Source organism: Haliotis rufescens, unplaced genomic scaffold, assembly GCF_023055435.1.
Source record: "Haliotis rufescens isolate VD_foot unplaced genomic scaffold, xgHalRufe1.0.p SCAF_12, whole genome shotgun sequence".
Classification (NCBI taxonomy): Eukaryota; Metazoa; Mollusca; class Gastropoda; order Lepetellida; family Haliotidae; genus Haliotis; species Haliotis rufescens.
The window spans coordinates 37,802,998-37,820,443 of record NW_025963802.1 but is presented as its reverse complement, the minus strand read 5'-3'; the positions used below and the strand labels follow the sequence as shown (position 1 = coordinate 37,820,443).

General features: G+C 40.6%; 1 protein-coding gene across 8 annotated transcripts in view; it reads right to left on the bottom strand.

Moving 5' to 3' along the window:
- Window positions 1–2,062: 2,062 nt before the first annotated feature.
- The window catches only part of LOC124136562 (peroxisome proliferator-activated receptor gamma coactivator 1-alpha-like), a 32,050-nt gene continuing 16,666 nt past the window's right edge, over window positions 2,063–17,446 (bottom strand). For 3 of the 8 annotated variants that reach the window (XM_048393594.1, XM_046502503.2, XM_048393593.1), the window contains 13 exons: window positions 15,493–15,542; window positions 12,881–12,925; window positions 12,306–12,393; window positions 11,740–11,787; window positions 10,786–10,867; window positions 10,181–10,221; window positions 8,574–9,642; window positions 8,202–8,396; window positions 7,963–8,044; window positions 7,076–7,197; window positions 6,238–6,296; window positions 5,669–5,755; window positions 2,063–5,060 (listed from right to left, as the gene is read on the bottom strand). In XM_048393594.1, coding sequence (XP_048249551.1) covers window positions 4,951–5,060; window positions 5,669–5,755; window positions 6,238–6,296; window positions 7,076–7,197; window positions 7,963–8,044; window positions 8,202–8,396; window positions 8,574–9,642; window positions 10,181–10,221; window positions 10,786–10,867; window positions 11,740–11,787; window positions 12,306–12,393; window positions 12,881–12,883 — 1,986 coding nt within the window. In that variant the 5' untranslated portion in view covers window positions 12,884–12,925; window positions 15,493–15,542 and the 3' untranslated portion in view covers window positions 2,063–4,950. Of the gene's footprint in view, window positions 5,061–5,668; window positions 5,756–6,237; window positions 6,297–7,075; window positions 7,198–7,962; window positions 8,045–8,201; window positions 8,397–8,573; window positions 9,643–10,180; window positions 10,222–10,785; window positions 10,868–11,739; window positions 11,788–12,305; window positions 12,394–12,880; window positions 12,926–14,320; window positions 14,354–15,492; window positions 15,543–17,327; window positions 17,436–17,446 lie in introns of those variants that run through there. The other 5 variants (XM_048393595.1, XM_048393597.1, XM_048393596.1 and 2 more) reach the window with 4 other exon arrangements.

The following is a 17,446-nucleotide window of genomic DNA, read 5'->3' as shown; positions in this document are numbered from 1 at the left end:
ATCAAGATCACGTAGACCAATCAGATTTCATCAATCTGACATGGAGGTATGATAATGGGGTTGAACGTCGCGTTCAAAACGCTAAAACTTATAGAGCATGTATATCGCCGTGGCTGCTTGTACAAGTTTTCGTGGTAGCCCACCGAGATACAATGATTTACCATGAATAACCCCTGTAAAAACTGTTTACGCGTTATTATGGGTGATCGAGGGCACACGCGAATTCTATAACTATAAACACAGGCACTTGTAGCAGTACATGAATCTCGCCTATCCTATAAGTACACCAACTGTGACAATACATTGACCTATCCGATCAAAGACCTTTTACCCTCCTCGGAATGAAGAAACGCCTCCTACTGCCAAGCTGGGTGTTTGCTTTATGATACCTCTTGCCTGAAGCAGATCCAGGTCAACAGTGAATGAGCTTTTATGTCCTTTATGTTTGTAAACAATCTCAACCAGAACACAACACCCTCGCTGTACGAATAAACTTATTTCTGGCGTGTCTATTATTCGCTGAAGTAAACATGACCATGTCAGGGAATATTGCCACCCAACCCCAATCAAGCAGTGCAGGCCTGTCCGTGACCCTGTTTTCAATTTCCATTTTAGACTGGAGGAGTGAATGTTGACGAAGGCATCAGTTAGACAATATTCCTGCCATATCATGGCAACACTCATCCTTGATAATCCAGAATTATATTTCCAATCTGTTATGGTGCAAAGTTAAACCACATGGTCACCACAGCGTCGTTTTGAATCTGATACGATCAGTCATCCAATCAAATAACACCAATGAGCGAGAGAATTTCTATGCAGTCCATGAAATGAGTGGTTGAGACTGGTCATTCTGAAAGCAGCTATAGTGGCAAGTGGGTCCAAGGTATTGGTAACAGAATGGAGATAAACTACACAGGGATATCCAGAATGGCCTGTAAATAATAGTCTGGAGCAGGCAAGTCAATGCCACAGCTCAATTTGGTACATGCTTATAAGGAGTACAGATTTGACAGGGTGAGTGAGTGAGTGAGTGAGTTTGGTTTTCCGCCGCTTTTAGCAATATTCCAGCAATATCACGGCAGGGGACACCAAAAATGGGCTTCACACATTGTACCCATGTCGGGAATCGAACCCTGGTCTTCGGCGTGATGAGCGAACGCTTTAACCACTAGGCTACCCGACCACCCCAGATTTGACAGGGATAAACAGCAAGGTCAGATATACATATAAATATACACTTGACAATATGAGAATCAGTTTGTGTATCATGGAGAGAGATAATATCCCAATCAAAAGTGGAGTTTAACATAATTGTTACAGTCTGGCAGATGACCTCCAAGATTCATCATTCATCAAAGAGCATGAGGTGCTGGTGACCTATTCTGCTAATCTGTGTGATTGGTTGGTTGGTTTGTTTAACGCCACACTCAGCAATATTTCAGCTATATGACGGCGGTCTGTAAATAATCGAGTCTGGACCAGACAGTCCAGTGATTGATATCATGAACATCGATCCACGCAATTGGGATCGATGACATGCATCAACCAAGTCAGCGAGTCTGACCACCTGATCCCGTTAGTCGCCTTTTATGGCAAGCATTGGTTGCTGAAGACCTATTCTCTTCTGGGATCTTCACAGGGCTCCATTGAATGACATGACCAGGGATCACATGAGTGAGTGAGTATGGTATTACGCCACTTTTAGCAATATCCTGGCAATATCATGGCGTGGGACACCAGAAATGGGACATCATGAACATCGATCCAGGCAAATGGGATACGACGACATGCATCAACCAAGTCAGCGAGCCTGACCACCCGATCCCGTTAGTTGCCTCTTACGTCAAGCATAGTCGCCTTTTACAGCAGGCATGGGTTGCTGAAGACCTATTCAAACACGGTTCTTCACGGGTCCTAATCTGTGTGAAGAGAGCACAGAGTCTATTCAGGATAACCATTTATTGCTGGACTGAAGCAGATCAAAGTGGATCAAATCTACCTCGGGTATCAAACCTGAAAACTTAACTCCATTATGTCATTAAATGATACAAACTCAACGTACAGCAATAATTTTATTTATCAAAATAAACATAATACACTGCCCAATTACACGAGGACTCCCACTGGGAACAAGTGCAACCTGATTACATTGTGCATTTATGCTTCAAAATACTGCATCGGATTGTTTGATGTTGACCGCTGGTCAGTGATTAAATCTGACCACGTGAATTTTTGTCTGGGAATAAGGAAGCACAGGAAATTCAAAATAGCCTGAAGCTGTCCTGTGCATATCTTGAGTTTAACATTATAAATAGCACTGACTTTTGCTACAAATAAAATTCTTCACAAAGGACTTAAACCTCAAATTGGTATTTCAGTAAAGTTGTACCATGAATTATGGTGTAACTGAACTCTGTTACAGGTCACAAGGACAAACATTGTGGACTTCACACATCTCATCCAGTTTCCTCATCACTCATGCCATGAGAAATAATCCAGGTATGAGAGCATGGTTACCATGGTAATACACAAGCCAAAGCTACAGTGTGCGAATCTAAATGTCTGAATACACCTAAATGTGTTCATGATATTCCCCACCACACAAACACATTGCCGGAACTGAGGATAAGATATATATGGATGATCAACTTCATTACATCTAGGAGCGACAATTCCATGTAGGTTCTAACACTTCACTTGCTTGATAACAATGTTAGAACCTACATTGAAACGTTGCTCCTAATTGTAATAAAGAAGTTATTCATCCATATGTCTTATCCTTACTAAGTTGTTTTTTTTAATGCAGCACTCAGCAATATTCCAGCTATATGACCGAGGTTTGTAAATATTCGAGTCTGGACCAGGCAACCCAGAGTCTGATGTCATGAGCATCGATCTACATGCATCAACCAAGTCAGGGAGCCTGATCACCCGATCTCGTTAGTCGCCTCTTACAGTTATAGCAAGCATGGGTTGCTGAAGACGTATTCTTACCCGGATACTCCAACTTCTTGAAACTATAGCAAATTATGCTGAGATCCCAATGAAACAAGTGTTCCCAATAAATACCGAGTACAAAATAGACATGTTACATCCATAGTACCATACACACCTACAAGCAAGCATGATCCAGTACATTCTTTAAATACCATTAGTTAACTGCCACGTGTACATAAGCGACCTTCATACAAATATATGGACTACATTCAAATCCTATTTGACATGTAGCAGCGTCAGACTCTAGCACCAACAATGTAGCACAAACAATATGTAGAGTGAGAAATTTTAGCCCATATACAGCAATATTTCAGCTGGTCATCAACGGAAATAACAGATTTTGGACCAGACAAACCATTGTTTGATAGACAGCATGAACTACCTGGGTGTGTTTAAACTCAGAGGTCACCTTCAGGATCATGCACAGGGAAGTGAGATCTCTGGCAATACAACAGTGACAAGCATTAGGTCCTAGGGTCCTCTGTCCTGTATGAGGCGAGGGGAAATGGGGTTTAACGATTATTCCACTTACATAGCGACGTGCATGGTTGTGTATGTGTGGCTTCTTGTACCAGTGATTTTATAGTGCCAGCCCACTGAGATACCATGCCACAGTATAACATGGATACTCCACTCAGACACAATATATTGACTCCGAGCCGACCAGGCCTGGTTTTATCCCTTTATTGGCAAGCGCCAGCCAGGGTAACAACAAGTACCATCTTTCTTTTTTTATATTATCTTTTGCTCTTCATGCAGACATCCATTAGACTGCGAGGCCCTATGCAAGGGCAATATTATGGCATACCGAAAATGTTAGTATCATTTCTAATTACAAGAAGCAAAGTCTTAGAGCGCTCAGTGAAGATAAGGATAATAGTGCTAATCCTCTTACAGCAAAGTTATTTTCTTTCCTCAAACTAAAAGCAAATTATGATAAATCAAAACCAGTTCAAACATAAAATTTGAAGATTTGAAGAACTTAATTTACAAAATAAATCAACAAAAATAACTGCAAGATAATTCCAAACATGATGTTCATCTAGCACATAACCATTCCAACAGGCCTACAACTCTACAAATCAGCTCTTCATCATTCTCTACACACCTCAACTACTGCATGTTATTGTCAAATTGGTGACCACCTATTGTTACTTCAAGTAGTTCCCTAGATAATCACAATATTTGTCACTCAAGATGACAACCTTAAAATGTGAAACATTTCTAAAACTAAGAATAACACATTTAAGTCTTAATTTCATTCAATACATTTTGAAAAAAGGATTCTTTGCTTTCAAATGAGAGCCATCCCAAATTTCAGAGACTCATGTTCTTCCAAACATGTCTATCAACCATGCAAATAAACAGTAAACAAATAATCAAACTTCAAAAAGGATCTCACGCATTTCACCCGATAACAAACACGTACAAAAACAATTCTTATAGACTTTCACCACCCAAACATATCATACAAACTTCAAATGAAAGACATGAAAAATTCCAACAAGTGCATAATAAACCAAACTGTAATTTGAAACTATATTATAGCTTACAAATCCTTACGTCATGTCCAAAAGTCAACCTGATTGGCTGCCTCAGCAGCATGAATCAACGAAGGGAAAATATTCCACAAAATATTAATAAATTCCATTGGCAAAATCTCTACATAATCATTCAAATATAATGCCTCTCTTAACTGGTTTTGTACATGTCAAAAAGAATATTTTATTTCTAATGTGTTTTGTTTTCACTATGTTCAGGGAACACAAAACAAGGCTCTAAAGTGTCAGCAGCATTTACACTGGGCGTCCAAAATGGCTTAACTTCCGAGTATTTGCGGCTTCACAAATGAAGGGACTCAAAATATCCAAGTTGAAATCACAGAAAGGCAGTGTCCTAGCACAGCACGTCATCACACATTCTTCCATCACAGCACACAGGCCTCGGTCATCACCTCTTCCTTTTAATTTTGGACTGAGCTTGTTTCAGCAGCTGATCAAAGTCCAGCGGCCCTTCGCTGGGCAAGGGGGCAAACTCCTCGACCGCTTCTGCATTGCCATCTGGAATACATTCAACACTGCATCAGCTCGAACAACTCCATACCATTCCACACATACCATATGACATGTAGAGAACACTCAAAATCTGTTGAACTGTGGATATGCTTGGCTTTTCATTTACTTTTCATTTACTTTTCATTTACTTTTCACTGACTGTTCACATACTGAACAATGATGTTTGTTTGTAGTTAAATGCAACAGCTATATGACGGTCTGTAAATAATCAAGTCTGGACCAGACAATCCAGGGATTGATAACACAAGCATCGTTCAGCGTAATTTGGATACGATGACATGCATCAGCCAAATCAGCAAGCCTGACCACCCGATACTGTCAGTTGCCTTTTACGACATGCATGGGTTGCTGAAGACCTATTCTAACCTGGATCTTTACGGGCATGCAAAAATGTATGTGAGTAAGTATGGCATTACAACGTTTTTATCAATCTTCCATCAATATAACAGCAGTGGACACCAGAAATGGGCTTCATCCCTATTGCCAATGTGGGGAATTGAACCTGAGTCATCGGTGTGACGAGACACTTGACCCACTGGTCTACACCTCCTGCCCCCGATACTCAGCAAGGCAACATTTGATGACATATTTACCTAAGTCAGCATAGTCTGTATCACAGAACTGGCGCCTCCCACCAAAACACAAGTCGAAGGACTTCTCTCCAGGAATGAGATTGCCTTCTGCAACACAAACAAGCATCAGTCAGAACCTGACAAGTTCAGTGAATGATAGGTAGCCCTGGAAATATGCCAGATAACAATACCAGCCACAAAATTGCCAGTTTAAAAACTACTTATTCTCATATTGACTACAAATATAACAGTGTCTTGTGTGTGCTGAAATTTACATAAGTTGGACCTGAAAAACCAGAATCCTGTCAATCAGGATGAATCTGGGATTCAAACTCATGTTTAGCAGATCACAGCTAAGGGAGGTAATTCACAACAGTGCCATGTGCCCCAGACCACTATGCTGCCACAACTTGCAGATGGCACCAAATCATTGTACCCATATGACAAATCAAACCCGCACCTTAAGGTTCAACCAGGCTACTCCAACACAAATATCCTTAACCATTGTTTGTGAATTTTTTTTAAGACATCTTACACAAATAATCAATGATAATGACAACTACTTCAAACCCAAATCTTTAACAACGTACGTTCTATTGCAGCGTAGGCATCACACGTGTAGTTGAAGGTCACAAACCCGTAATTGTCACTGAAAACAGGAATTACAGTGGGTCAACAAAATGTGCCTGAAGCATGGATAGTGTTGTCTAACAACAGTTACGTGTGACTGGGGATCAATACACGATACAAGGGCATAAACCTACAACACATTCATAGTTTTTGTTTGTTTGTCGTTTACGCCGCACTCTGCAATATTCCAGCTATATGATGGTGGTCTATAAATAATCAAGTCAGGACTAGACAATCCAGTGACTGACATCATGAGCATCGATCCATGCAATCGGGACTAATGACATGCATCAACCAAGTCAGCGAGCCTGACCACCTGATCCTGTTAGTCGCTTCTTAGCAGCATAGTTGCCATTTACGACAAGCATGGGTTGCTGAAGACCTATTCTACTCTGGACCTTCACGGGTCCAACACATCATGAGAAAATAAGACATTCCAAATTTCTGACAGTCATCCACAACATATGGATGCACAGTCTTATCTACAAAGGCATGTAATTGATTCTCATAAAATCAAAACATAACTAAAATTAAAAAACTGTTTTATGACACATCAGCATTTTAACAGGCAGTTGCCCCCACTTCAACTAAACAAAAACACCTATGGCAATCGTCACAACACTGTTTGTTGAGCTAGCCTTTATCTTGGGTTTACAGTCTTTGAACAAAACCTCAAGTAATATCTTGTCATTTCAGCTTTAAGAAAAAAATAGAAAGAAATGGAGGTCTAAGATGTTTCAGGACCATTCTGGAATTCGAATTAAACCTGATGTTTGCAAATATAGACCATACACTTACCCATATTCCCTGAAGTGGACACTGACGTCCTCAATATCTCCGAACCTCCCAAACCTCTTCCTCAGTTCCCTCCGTGTGTAGCCTTCGGGTATCTTCCCCACGTACACAATCCGCCTCTCCTCCTGCACAGATAACATAGGGCTTCAAATACACACTTGTCATTTCTGCCACACTATGGGTCTTGAAACATGTCAAAAAGGTACTTCATAAACTCCAATGTTGGCCATGAACTGACTGTCTGCCAAAATAATCTTTTCACTGAGCACAAGATATAAGGCTAATAAAAATAATAGTCTTGGTTCTCTGGCACCACCCGCATCATCATAAAGTCTGCTACATGTTTTGTTTTTATTTCCATTTCAAAAAAAATATAAAAATCCTAATACTTAAACTACAATGTACAAAAAAAATTGGAAATCGAAATAAAAACGAAATGTGCAAAAAACTTTTTGATGATGTGGGCAGTGCCTGAGAACCAAGACTATTATTTGTTTCAGCCTAAAGTATTTAGACATGAAAACTTTCTCAGACACGAGTGGCTGCAGGCAAAAGTGAATTTCCAGGCATTCTGTGATGTAGTTTGGCCCACCCACTGGACCGATGACACCACTCAGCAATATTCCAGCTACATGACGACAGCCTGTAAATAAATGACTGTAGACCAGACAATCCAGTGATCGATATAGAGAGCAACGATCCACGCAGTTGTGAGTACACGGACAAACTACCAGTATCGTCACTGAGCCTGACCACCAATTGGTCCCCACTTACGACCAGCATAGGTTGCTGGGGACCAATACTAACGCAGACTCCCCACAGGCAGTCAACCAGGGTGAAGTCTTATTGACAACAAATTCCTATCAATTTTTCATCACAACAACACTTACAATCTGCTTATTTTTCTCTTCTTCCCTCTTGCTCTGACGTGCCAAACGCCTTCTTTCAAACGACCTTGACCGTGAACGGGACCTGCAAGACGAGCAGTGCAGGATATGTACTCCTCCGTGCTTCAAGGTCAACCAGATACATTATCAAACAGCACAAATTAATGGGAGATATTGACAGCGTTTTATTTCTTGTTTACCAGAATGACTCAAAATGATATCCATCTCTCAATTCAAATTACCTTGCCCAGCTGCTATTTCGGCCACGAGACCTTGAGCGGGAACGACCCCTAGATCTTGAACGAGACCTGTATGATCGATAAGAAGAATGTGACCTTGGTCTTGACCTGGAACTAGAAGGAGAATGAGACCTGGACCTGGACCTGGACCTAGAACGTGAATATGACTTTGACCTGGACCTGGACCGTGACCGTGACCTGTGAAAATAATAAATTAAGTCAGAAAACATTCTTTATTCATATGTTCAAACAACATTCTATTTTAGAAAAGAAAATGAACAAAATTGTCAATGTTTTGTTATTTTTACGAAATATAAGTTACCATGGTTACATCTCAACCAAATGGATTCACTGGATTTGAAAAATAGCCAATACCTGCTTGAACTACTCGAGGACCCAGATGCTGATGAGTATGAACGCCTTCGGCGACAAGAACGATGTCTTGACCTTGATCTTGAATATGACCTTGACCTAGACCTAGACCTTGAATATGACCTTGACCTGGATCTAGAATATGACCTTGACCTAGAACGTGACACAGATGAGCTCTGTTTCCTGGGTTTCTTGGCACATGGGTAAGCATCCAAGTCCTCCAAGTCATAAGTCTCATGCTCGCCCTGGTCATATCGAGTACTGTTTGTAAAACAACTGTAATAAGCAGGAAGCTTGTCAAACACACCAGGTTCGTTTCTAGACGGCGACGAGTCCCTAGCTATGAAGTCCTCCCTTCGTATACCACTCTGTTGCTCTGGCTGCTTATCCTTCTTTGGTGGTTTGACTGGCTTGGATAACGTTGTGAAATATGCAGGAATTTTGTCAAAGTAACGATCAGTGTCACGACCAGGGCTCCCACGTTTTCTATAATTTCTTCTTGATCTGATACTCGTTTTGGACACTGTTTGTCTCTTTTTTATTCTAGAGTCTGATGATTTTTTAAGTTCTGTCGGGGTGACTGCTGGGTCTTCGACCACTTCACCATCCTCCAAGTCCACTGATTGACTCCCGACTACATTGCTGTTCAATTCGCCAGTGTCCCCAGCATCAATGATCACTTCATTCACGTGTTCATCTACATTCACTAGAATGTCCGGGGAGATGTAGCCACTCGACTGGGAGTCCGACTTGTCTTGGTCAACTTTGTCTCGTTTCGGAGACATAATCGGAGAGTTCACACAGTAGTCATGATCAAATATATGTTCAAAGTAGTCACTGTTAACATCAGGTTTCAATGAAGTCGAACCTGATGGTATACTTGAAATTGTCTCGGAGGTAGTAGTGTTATTGTTCAGTTCAGCCTGTGAGCCTCCATTTGGAGTTTTACCAGGCGACTGCCCCTTAAGCTTGACTGGCAGAAGGGTCGGTAGCATGATAGCTAATTTCCGTTTCCTCTTGGCCCGGATTCTGGCTAGCACCTCCGGCGGTGGCGTGGCTGGTGGAGTTATAGCTGCAAAAGGAACATTACTTGTTAATTTTTTTTAAGAAAGTGAGCATCATGTTTGGGGCACAAGAAATGGACTTCACACATTGTACTCATGCGGGGGATCGAACACAAGCCTTCAATTTGACAAGCAAAATCTTCAACCACAAAGCTACCCCATTGCTTCAACTATTTTATTGAGACATCTAAAATTTTGTGCATCAAATTTGTTAATAGTTGACATTCTCAAGCTCTCAAGCAATCAGTGTCTTCCCTTTTCTCTTTTAAACATGCTAGAATAATATTTATGAAACAGTACAGTCTTTTGATGATGACGTGCACAACTAGTCATGGCCAGTTGACTTCTGTTGAAAAATCTGAATATTTTTATAGTGTAATGATTTAGGTAGGGTATCAGAAGAATCATAATATTTTTTAAACATTATCGTCTTTTGATGAAGATATATTCATATTCCAGTAATCATAACGTAAATGGATCCCAGAACCAAATCTCTAACAAACTGTAAACGTGGTAATCAAGGATTCTCAAACCCAAACAACTGACCTGGACTTGTGCATTCTTGTGCCTTAATCTGGGCAGGTTTACTGGAACAAAAGGAAATCATTCGTTAAACTGAAACAAACATTAACACACGGACAACCAGACATATTTGACCATGTAGGCCATGACATCCTTTGGCATCAATACACATGATACAAGCATCTTTTCCTGATCACCGCACAGTTTATCAGAGCACAGAAAACTGAATATGTAAGTAGTCTTAAAATTATCAGAGACAGAAAATATACCAGCCACGGGCAGGCAGTTATTGGTGCTGATTGTTGTTAAATGCTGAAGTCGGCCTGTAAATAAGGGACGGTACCCGACAATCCAGTGATTGACATGAGCATCGATCTACACAATTGATGTGTCATGAGCATTGATCTACACAATTGATGCATTAACCATGTCAGCGAGCCTGACCACCCTGTCCTGTCAGTCTTACGACAAGCATGGGTTGCTGAAAACCAAAGGCAACTCGGATGTTCATGGGGAGTATGATAGACGTACCCCATTCTCGACTGTTTGTTGTATAATACTGCCAACAACATTCCAGTTGTATTTTCACAGTGCTTTTATCCAAACATCTAGTTGCATCAATGACTTACGTCTTGATGACTGGTGGGGCTGGTTTCTCTGGCTCCGGTTCAGTTTCTGGAGGAGTCGCTGTACCATCTAAAGACTGTGATGCTGAAAACAATAATTACTGATATAGGAACTAGGGCGTAACTGTGCAAGCATAGGTTGCTGAAGATTTTGTTTGTTGTTTAACGCCACACCCAGTAATATTCCAGCTATATGACGGCGGTCTGTAAATAATCTAGTCTGGACCAGACAATCCAGTGATTTACATCATGAACATCGATCCCTGCAATTGGGATCACTGACATGCATCAAACCAAGTCAGCGAGCCTGACCACCCGATCCCGTTAGTCAACTCCTACGACAAGCATAGTCGCCTTTTCCTGAAGACCTATTCTACCCCGGATCTTCACGACCCTGGATATCTTCACGGGTCTGACATGAGTATGCTGATCTGGACTAACGTATGTGTGGCTGCCTGAGACTATGTCAGTTACATAGTGCTAGCCCACAGATACCATTGGGCACCTCAACCCAACACAGTATACTCCGAACACAGTCATTGTTTTAGTCCCTTAATCCTGAGCGCCAGAAAAGGTAACAACAAGTACCATCTTCTGGTATGACAGCCAGGGATCAAAGTGGCCTTTTGGTCTCCAGAAAGACACTCCATCAACTAGACCACAGAGTTCACAAATAGCCATTGATGTCGGGACCAGTGACTCAATAGTGTGGAAGAGGAATTGACAAACTTTCGTTCCCCAATAACCATATTCGCCATATAAGCGCTCTGGGCATTTAGAAAATAGTTTTACATGATAAAAGGGGTCACTAAATAAAATCATACACACTTTCTGTCTTAGCAGGGGTGCTTACAAGGGTACCAAATTGGTCCAGAAGTTGGTCAGGGGTGCTTCGAGGAATAAAGTAACAATATCCAACATCAAGGAATCTTAAGTCCCAACTGATGTGCAACATACCTTCTTCAAACTGGGTCAGTAAGCTGGACAGATCCTCAGCCTCGATGCCTGCAACACATGTAAACCCATGCAATCACAACACAACTGATACCCTGAACAAGCATGCAGGGGGCTCAAATGGGGCGTAACCTTGTGTTCAACATGATTGCACCTATATTGTGGAGTGCGTGTTGCTGCTTGTACTAGTCACGATTAATGCTGGTTTTATTGTGGTTGTAGGTTTGTTGTTGAACGCCGCACTCAGCAACATTCCAGCTTTATGGAAATAATTGAGTCTGGACCAGACAATCCAGTGATTAATATCATGAGCATCAATCCATGCAATTGGGATCGATGACATGCATCAACCAAGTCAGCGAGCCTGACCACCCAATCACGTTAGTCGCCTCTGATGTCAGAAGTTTGTTAGTTTGACATGAGCATCTCCAATTGGGATTGATATCGTGAGCAACATTCCACGCTGCCAGGATAGGAGGACACTATCAGCCAAGGCACCGCTCCCCACCCCTCGATCTACAGGCTCCTGGGGGTCCCCACTGTGCACCCAATTTACAATGAACTCTTACCCAAAGACGGGATGTCAAAAGCTGAGCTGTTGGAGTCTTCAGAGAATGGTAAATCCAGCCCAAACAAGGCCTCAGCAGCGCTGGTCGTCTGTTCAACAAGGAAAGTAATGACATTGTGAAATGAATGATGACTCTTCAAACCACTCACACCAAGACATTTCTGAACAAAACCATGAACAAAATCATGATATTATGTGAAAAAACATGACATTCTTCCAGTCTGATATTTTTTTCAAAAACATGGCAGTAAAACTGTATGAAAGATTTCTAAGGACACCAAGAATCTAGAAGCGTAAGATTTTGACAATTTCAACTGTGAATAGCAGTTAACAACACCAATATCACTTGTCACTATTGTACATCAGCTCAAAATTATTTTGTTCAACAGACAATCTGCTATGTACATAATTTTCTAAAAGTTAAAAAACTACTCCATTTCCAAACATTGAAAACACTGACTGACAATACCCTTTAACGAGAAACTTAATCAGACTAGGATTAAATCAGCCTGGCTAAAAAACATTAACACATCTGTTAATTTAGTTCACACTTTGTACATATAGATGCATACATACCATATTTATTAACAGAGGACTTTACTGGGGACACTCCGGAATGCCCTGAAAGGGAATAGCAACATTGATAATAACAAACACAAATGGGTAATAATCAATTCACGGCAACAGCTTCTTCAGCATGAGTGTCACTGACTTCCCCACAATGCTGCCACACAGCTGTTGCGGCATGCATAGCCTTACATTATATTGTATTGGGGAATGGGTATAAAAGTATATTTTTGTTTTTTCATCAGTGCTTCCAGTGCAATATTCCAGTGTTCTGTAAGTGTAACTGTAGTGTTTTGCATGGCCTCGGTTCTATGCAATTGGGATACAATGACTTGCAATGAACAAGTCTGGCCACCAGATCCAATTAGTCACCTTACGACAAACAGGCCGCTGGGGACCAATTATTGTAAGCAGAATTACACCACAACAACAGCGATAGAAACAGTTTAGTCTACTATAACTAGTCCTTATAACAACATATATAGCAAACACTTAGTCCTTTAGGACTAGTGCCAATTTCTAGATTCCGTACATGTGACAGTACCTTGGGTAGTGCCTGTGCAAGAAACTACATCCAACCTACATGCATTTTATTGCACTTATATACGATGTGCGTGTGTGTCCTAGTCCGGACTAATGCCAATTTTATAGTGCTAGCCCACTTTAATACCATGCCACGGAAAAACATGAATACCCCTCTCAGACACGGTAATATACCAATAACCCTTAATCCCCAGCGCCAGACAGGGTAACAAGTACCATCTTTTTGGTATAAAGCGGACGGATCGAACCCCCAACCTACTGCTCTCCAAGGGTGGTCTCTACACCATGCAAGGTAAATAAACAACCACACACAAAATAACCCAGGCCCTTTGTTTATTAGTTGGTTTACAGATTTTTTTCAGAAACACTGTGGTCAGTGGCCAAAATGAAAAGAATAGCTAAGTGCTTGTTTAAATTGTTTGTGTAGTACAGGGTTGGTAGGCATGGTAAGACAACTGCTTGTTTAACACTGCCCTCAGCAATACATTCTAGATTAAGGTCGGTGGCCTGTGTAATTAAATCTGAAACAGGCAATCCAGTGACTGATATTATCATGATTATGAGCAACAATCCATGCCGTCAGAGTACGATGACAAGCTATCAACCAAGACACCAGTAGGATGAGAGAGACATACACTTTCAAACTATTTCAACAATTTTTTGTGAAATGTCTTCGCCAGAGTGAGCGAATTAAAATTTAACGCTGCATCTACATTATCTGTGTACAATGGAACAAAGCCACACTGCTTGGAGAACTGATCATGGCTATGAACAGATTTGAACAAACAAGATGAGGTCACTGCACATGTACCAGTAGAGTCAGACACGGAATACATATCCAATGTTTACACATGACACATGATCACCAGGCTTGGTTTAAAGTTTAAAGTATAAACGTAAACCTACTTTCCACATAACTGACTTTCAGTGTTGGTGGATCTGTAAATGAAACACGAGATACTCAAAATACACTTACAAAACTGTACGCACAAACATTGAGATTGGACAGAGGAAAAGAATACGCTGCGTCCCTCAGGAGTCAGGACGCACAATAATATTCATTGTACCTACAGTTAACAAAAGCAGTCATTTCATCCATCACAGATACAAAACATGCAGTACACTACACCATTTCATTATTTTGACACATTGCCTGCAACTGTGCGAGGACCCTTAAAATTAATTATTGAAGGTCACTTTGGATCAGCAATTTGGTAGATGTTCTAAGTCAAGGCAAAACCCTGTTGTATGTTCTGAATTGTAGTTACACACTGAGTCAATGGGCTAGTGCATGTCACTGAATGTTTCAAATGACACATACTGGCGCACTCTGAAAAAACAGCCTGTACATATCTATACCCTGCAGTTGTTGAGAGCATGATCAGTGAAGCATAGTCGCGTTTGCTGATACATGTAGTGACAACAATTATTGAAGTTACAGCAGCCAGGTTTCAGATCGGTTCATTTTCTAAGACACTGGAGTTCATCCCAAATCCATATTTTTCCAATTTGGTGGAGATATAGAAGAAAGTCCTGTCAAAAGTTAATAAAATCATGGAACTGCCCCAATGCCACTGTCGCCAGCACTGCCAAAGTAACTAACAAATGCCCGGTTTGTGTGGCTCTTCTGTCTCCCAAATACAGTTTTCCAGTTATATCACCGTGTAACATATTAATGTGGAAGGAAATCCCAAGCGATGCAGGTCTCAGACATTTACCACTTCGGTGAAACCCACGAGCATGGGTTATGGTGCTGACAAACCCAGAAACATAATCAAGGCGAACACGGATTCGAACCCACAATCATAGTTTTCTGGTGTGTCAAAGGGACGCAACTCTGCACAGCTAATTGCAGTGCTTTAGACAACTGGGCCACCCATTAGTCAACACAGGACACCAGCAAGAAGCTTTTTCTAAAGACTACAGGGTAAATATACAAAAGATCTTGCCTTTCAATCTAAAGTTACTCTTTCTTGAAATATTGGAAGAACAAAACCAGTGTTCACCAATGATAGAGGTACTTAACCCATTAAACAGTGTTTCAATACTTTCAATGATCTGAATAAACAAACACTCACCGTATTCTCAAATTGTCTTGGAGGGTGTACGTGCAAGTATACCTCAAACTCTGAAACGAAAGGTAGAAAATTGGTACTCATTTTGAAAAACAAGGAAGTGACCCACAAAGAAAAACAGATGTTGCTTTTCAAAGTTCACCTTAAAAAAAACCCCACGTTTTTACTCATAAAAACCCTCCTCTCTTGTAATACATTAGTTGAAATTGTTTCCATGAAAACAAATCATTTAAAAAATCTAAAACAATTGAAATTTAATAATATAAAAAGGCAACAGTTGAATATGTGGTCATTGCACATGTATAGTTTCATCATGCAGAAATATTCACGGGATTGGCTAGTTTTGGCTCGGAAATGAAAGCCAAGAGTTGTTTCCATGGAAACGTAACAAGATCAAATTTACAAATGCCAAAGGCACCAGTTAAGCTATGTGCAATGCACATTTTCAATGCCAAGTTTCACTAAAATATATTCATGATTTTTTTCAAGATATGGCCCAGGAACAAACCATACCTTTGTTTGAGACGAAGTCGAAATTGTTTCCATGGAAACATAAGAAAAGTTAGAAAACTTTCAAATTGGTAAAAGACACCAGTTGAGCTGATGAGCAATGAATATGCCAAGTTTTGTTGAAAAACATTAAATATCTTCAAGCTATGACTCACAATGTCTCCCCTCCCGATTCAAGTTGTTGTTTCGGTTCCTCTAATTTAGAGTGCATGCTGGGTCATACTATGCATCATGGAATATACAGTGTATGCTTATTTCTTATATATATAACATGCTGGTGCATAAGCTTGCATGTCTTCTGAATTTTTAAAAAAAAGAATCTCCAAATGTTGGCTGGTAGACTTTATCAAAACAAAATCGCAGAATAACAAGAAGACAAAGTCCTCGAAATCCCCCGCAATGGCAAATATATTGTAGATAACAATATGAAACATCTTGCCATGGAAATTCGAAAAATATTTTGTTAAAAATAAAAAAGGGAAATTAATTACAACTTGTTCATTAAGAAATAGCTCTGTTAAAATTGGACTGTTTGACACAATAAATAGCAGACAAAGTACAAGCATTCTCTGGGAGACCTCTCCCCCAACCATGCCTACTGATGAGTGTTCTGCTTGTAACATTCTGGTGCGTGATATGTTCTGGACAGAGTATTTTCAGGCAGTGTTACAAAGTGCTGTATATGGAAACGTACCTGGGGTACATATCTGTCATACCGCTGCCGACAACAACCCACCCTGAATATCACATCCTTGACCACATCTAGCCTAACATAATTGATTCTTGTAACTTTACGAATCGTTAATAGTAATCAATTCATGAAAAATAGCCAAAATCAAAAATGGTTTGCAACGCTTCTTATTGAACTTTCCATTCATCTACAAACTGTTGGCAACACATGATCATAGACCACTGAGGCCATGGTCATCTAATTGCTAATCGTTCCCCACGTGGTGCAGGCTATTTCACAATGAACGTGTTGCAACAGATAACACAGAACTACCAATGCTAATTGTCAATTTCCCTAATAGATACACAACCTACAGACTATTCAAGTCGTCAACTTATAAAATGCAATTCATTCACTAGATCAAAATAGGCGTCAATCCTACATATCGAACAGAGGGCATCCCTCACTCAGCAGAGGAAGCACGTGGCATGCATATATTCGTGTTTACAGTCATCTCTATCCTTATGACAAGTGTCTCAGAAAGTAAAACAGTCATCAAACATACACAGTACGATAAGTGACTATGTGATAAATCAAACGAGAAATGTGTTTGGTACAACATTTCCAGTCATTACACAATTATCAGAAAAATATGTACCACTTCCACTCCTCCCAGCACCTTGGGTCGGCCATGAGCTGACGTGAATGACGTCACACTTCCCAGTCTCGCGATATTTCGTGACCACGTACGTGATCTCTAATGGATACGGAACGACG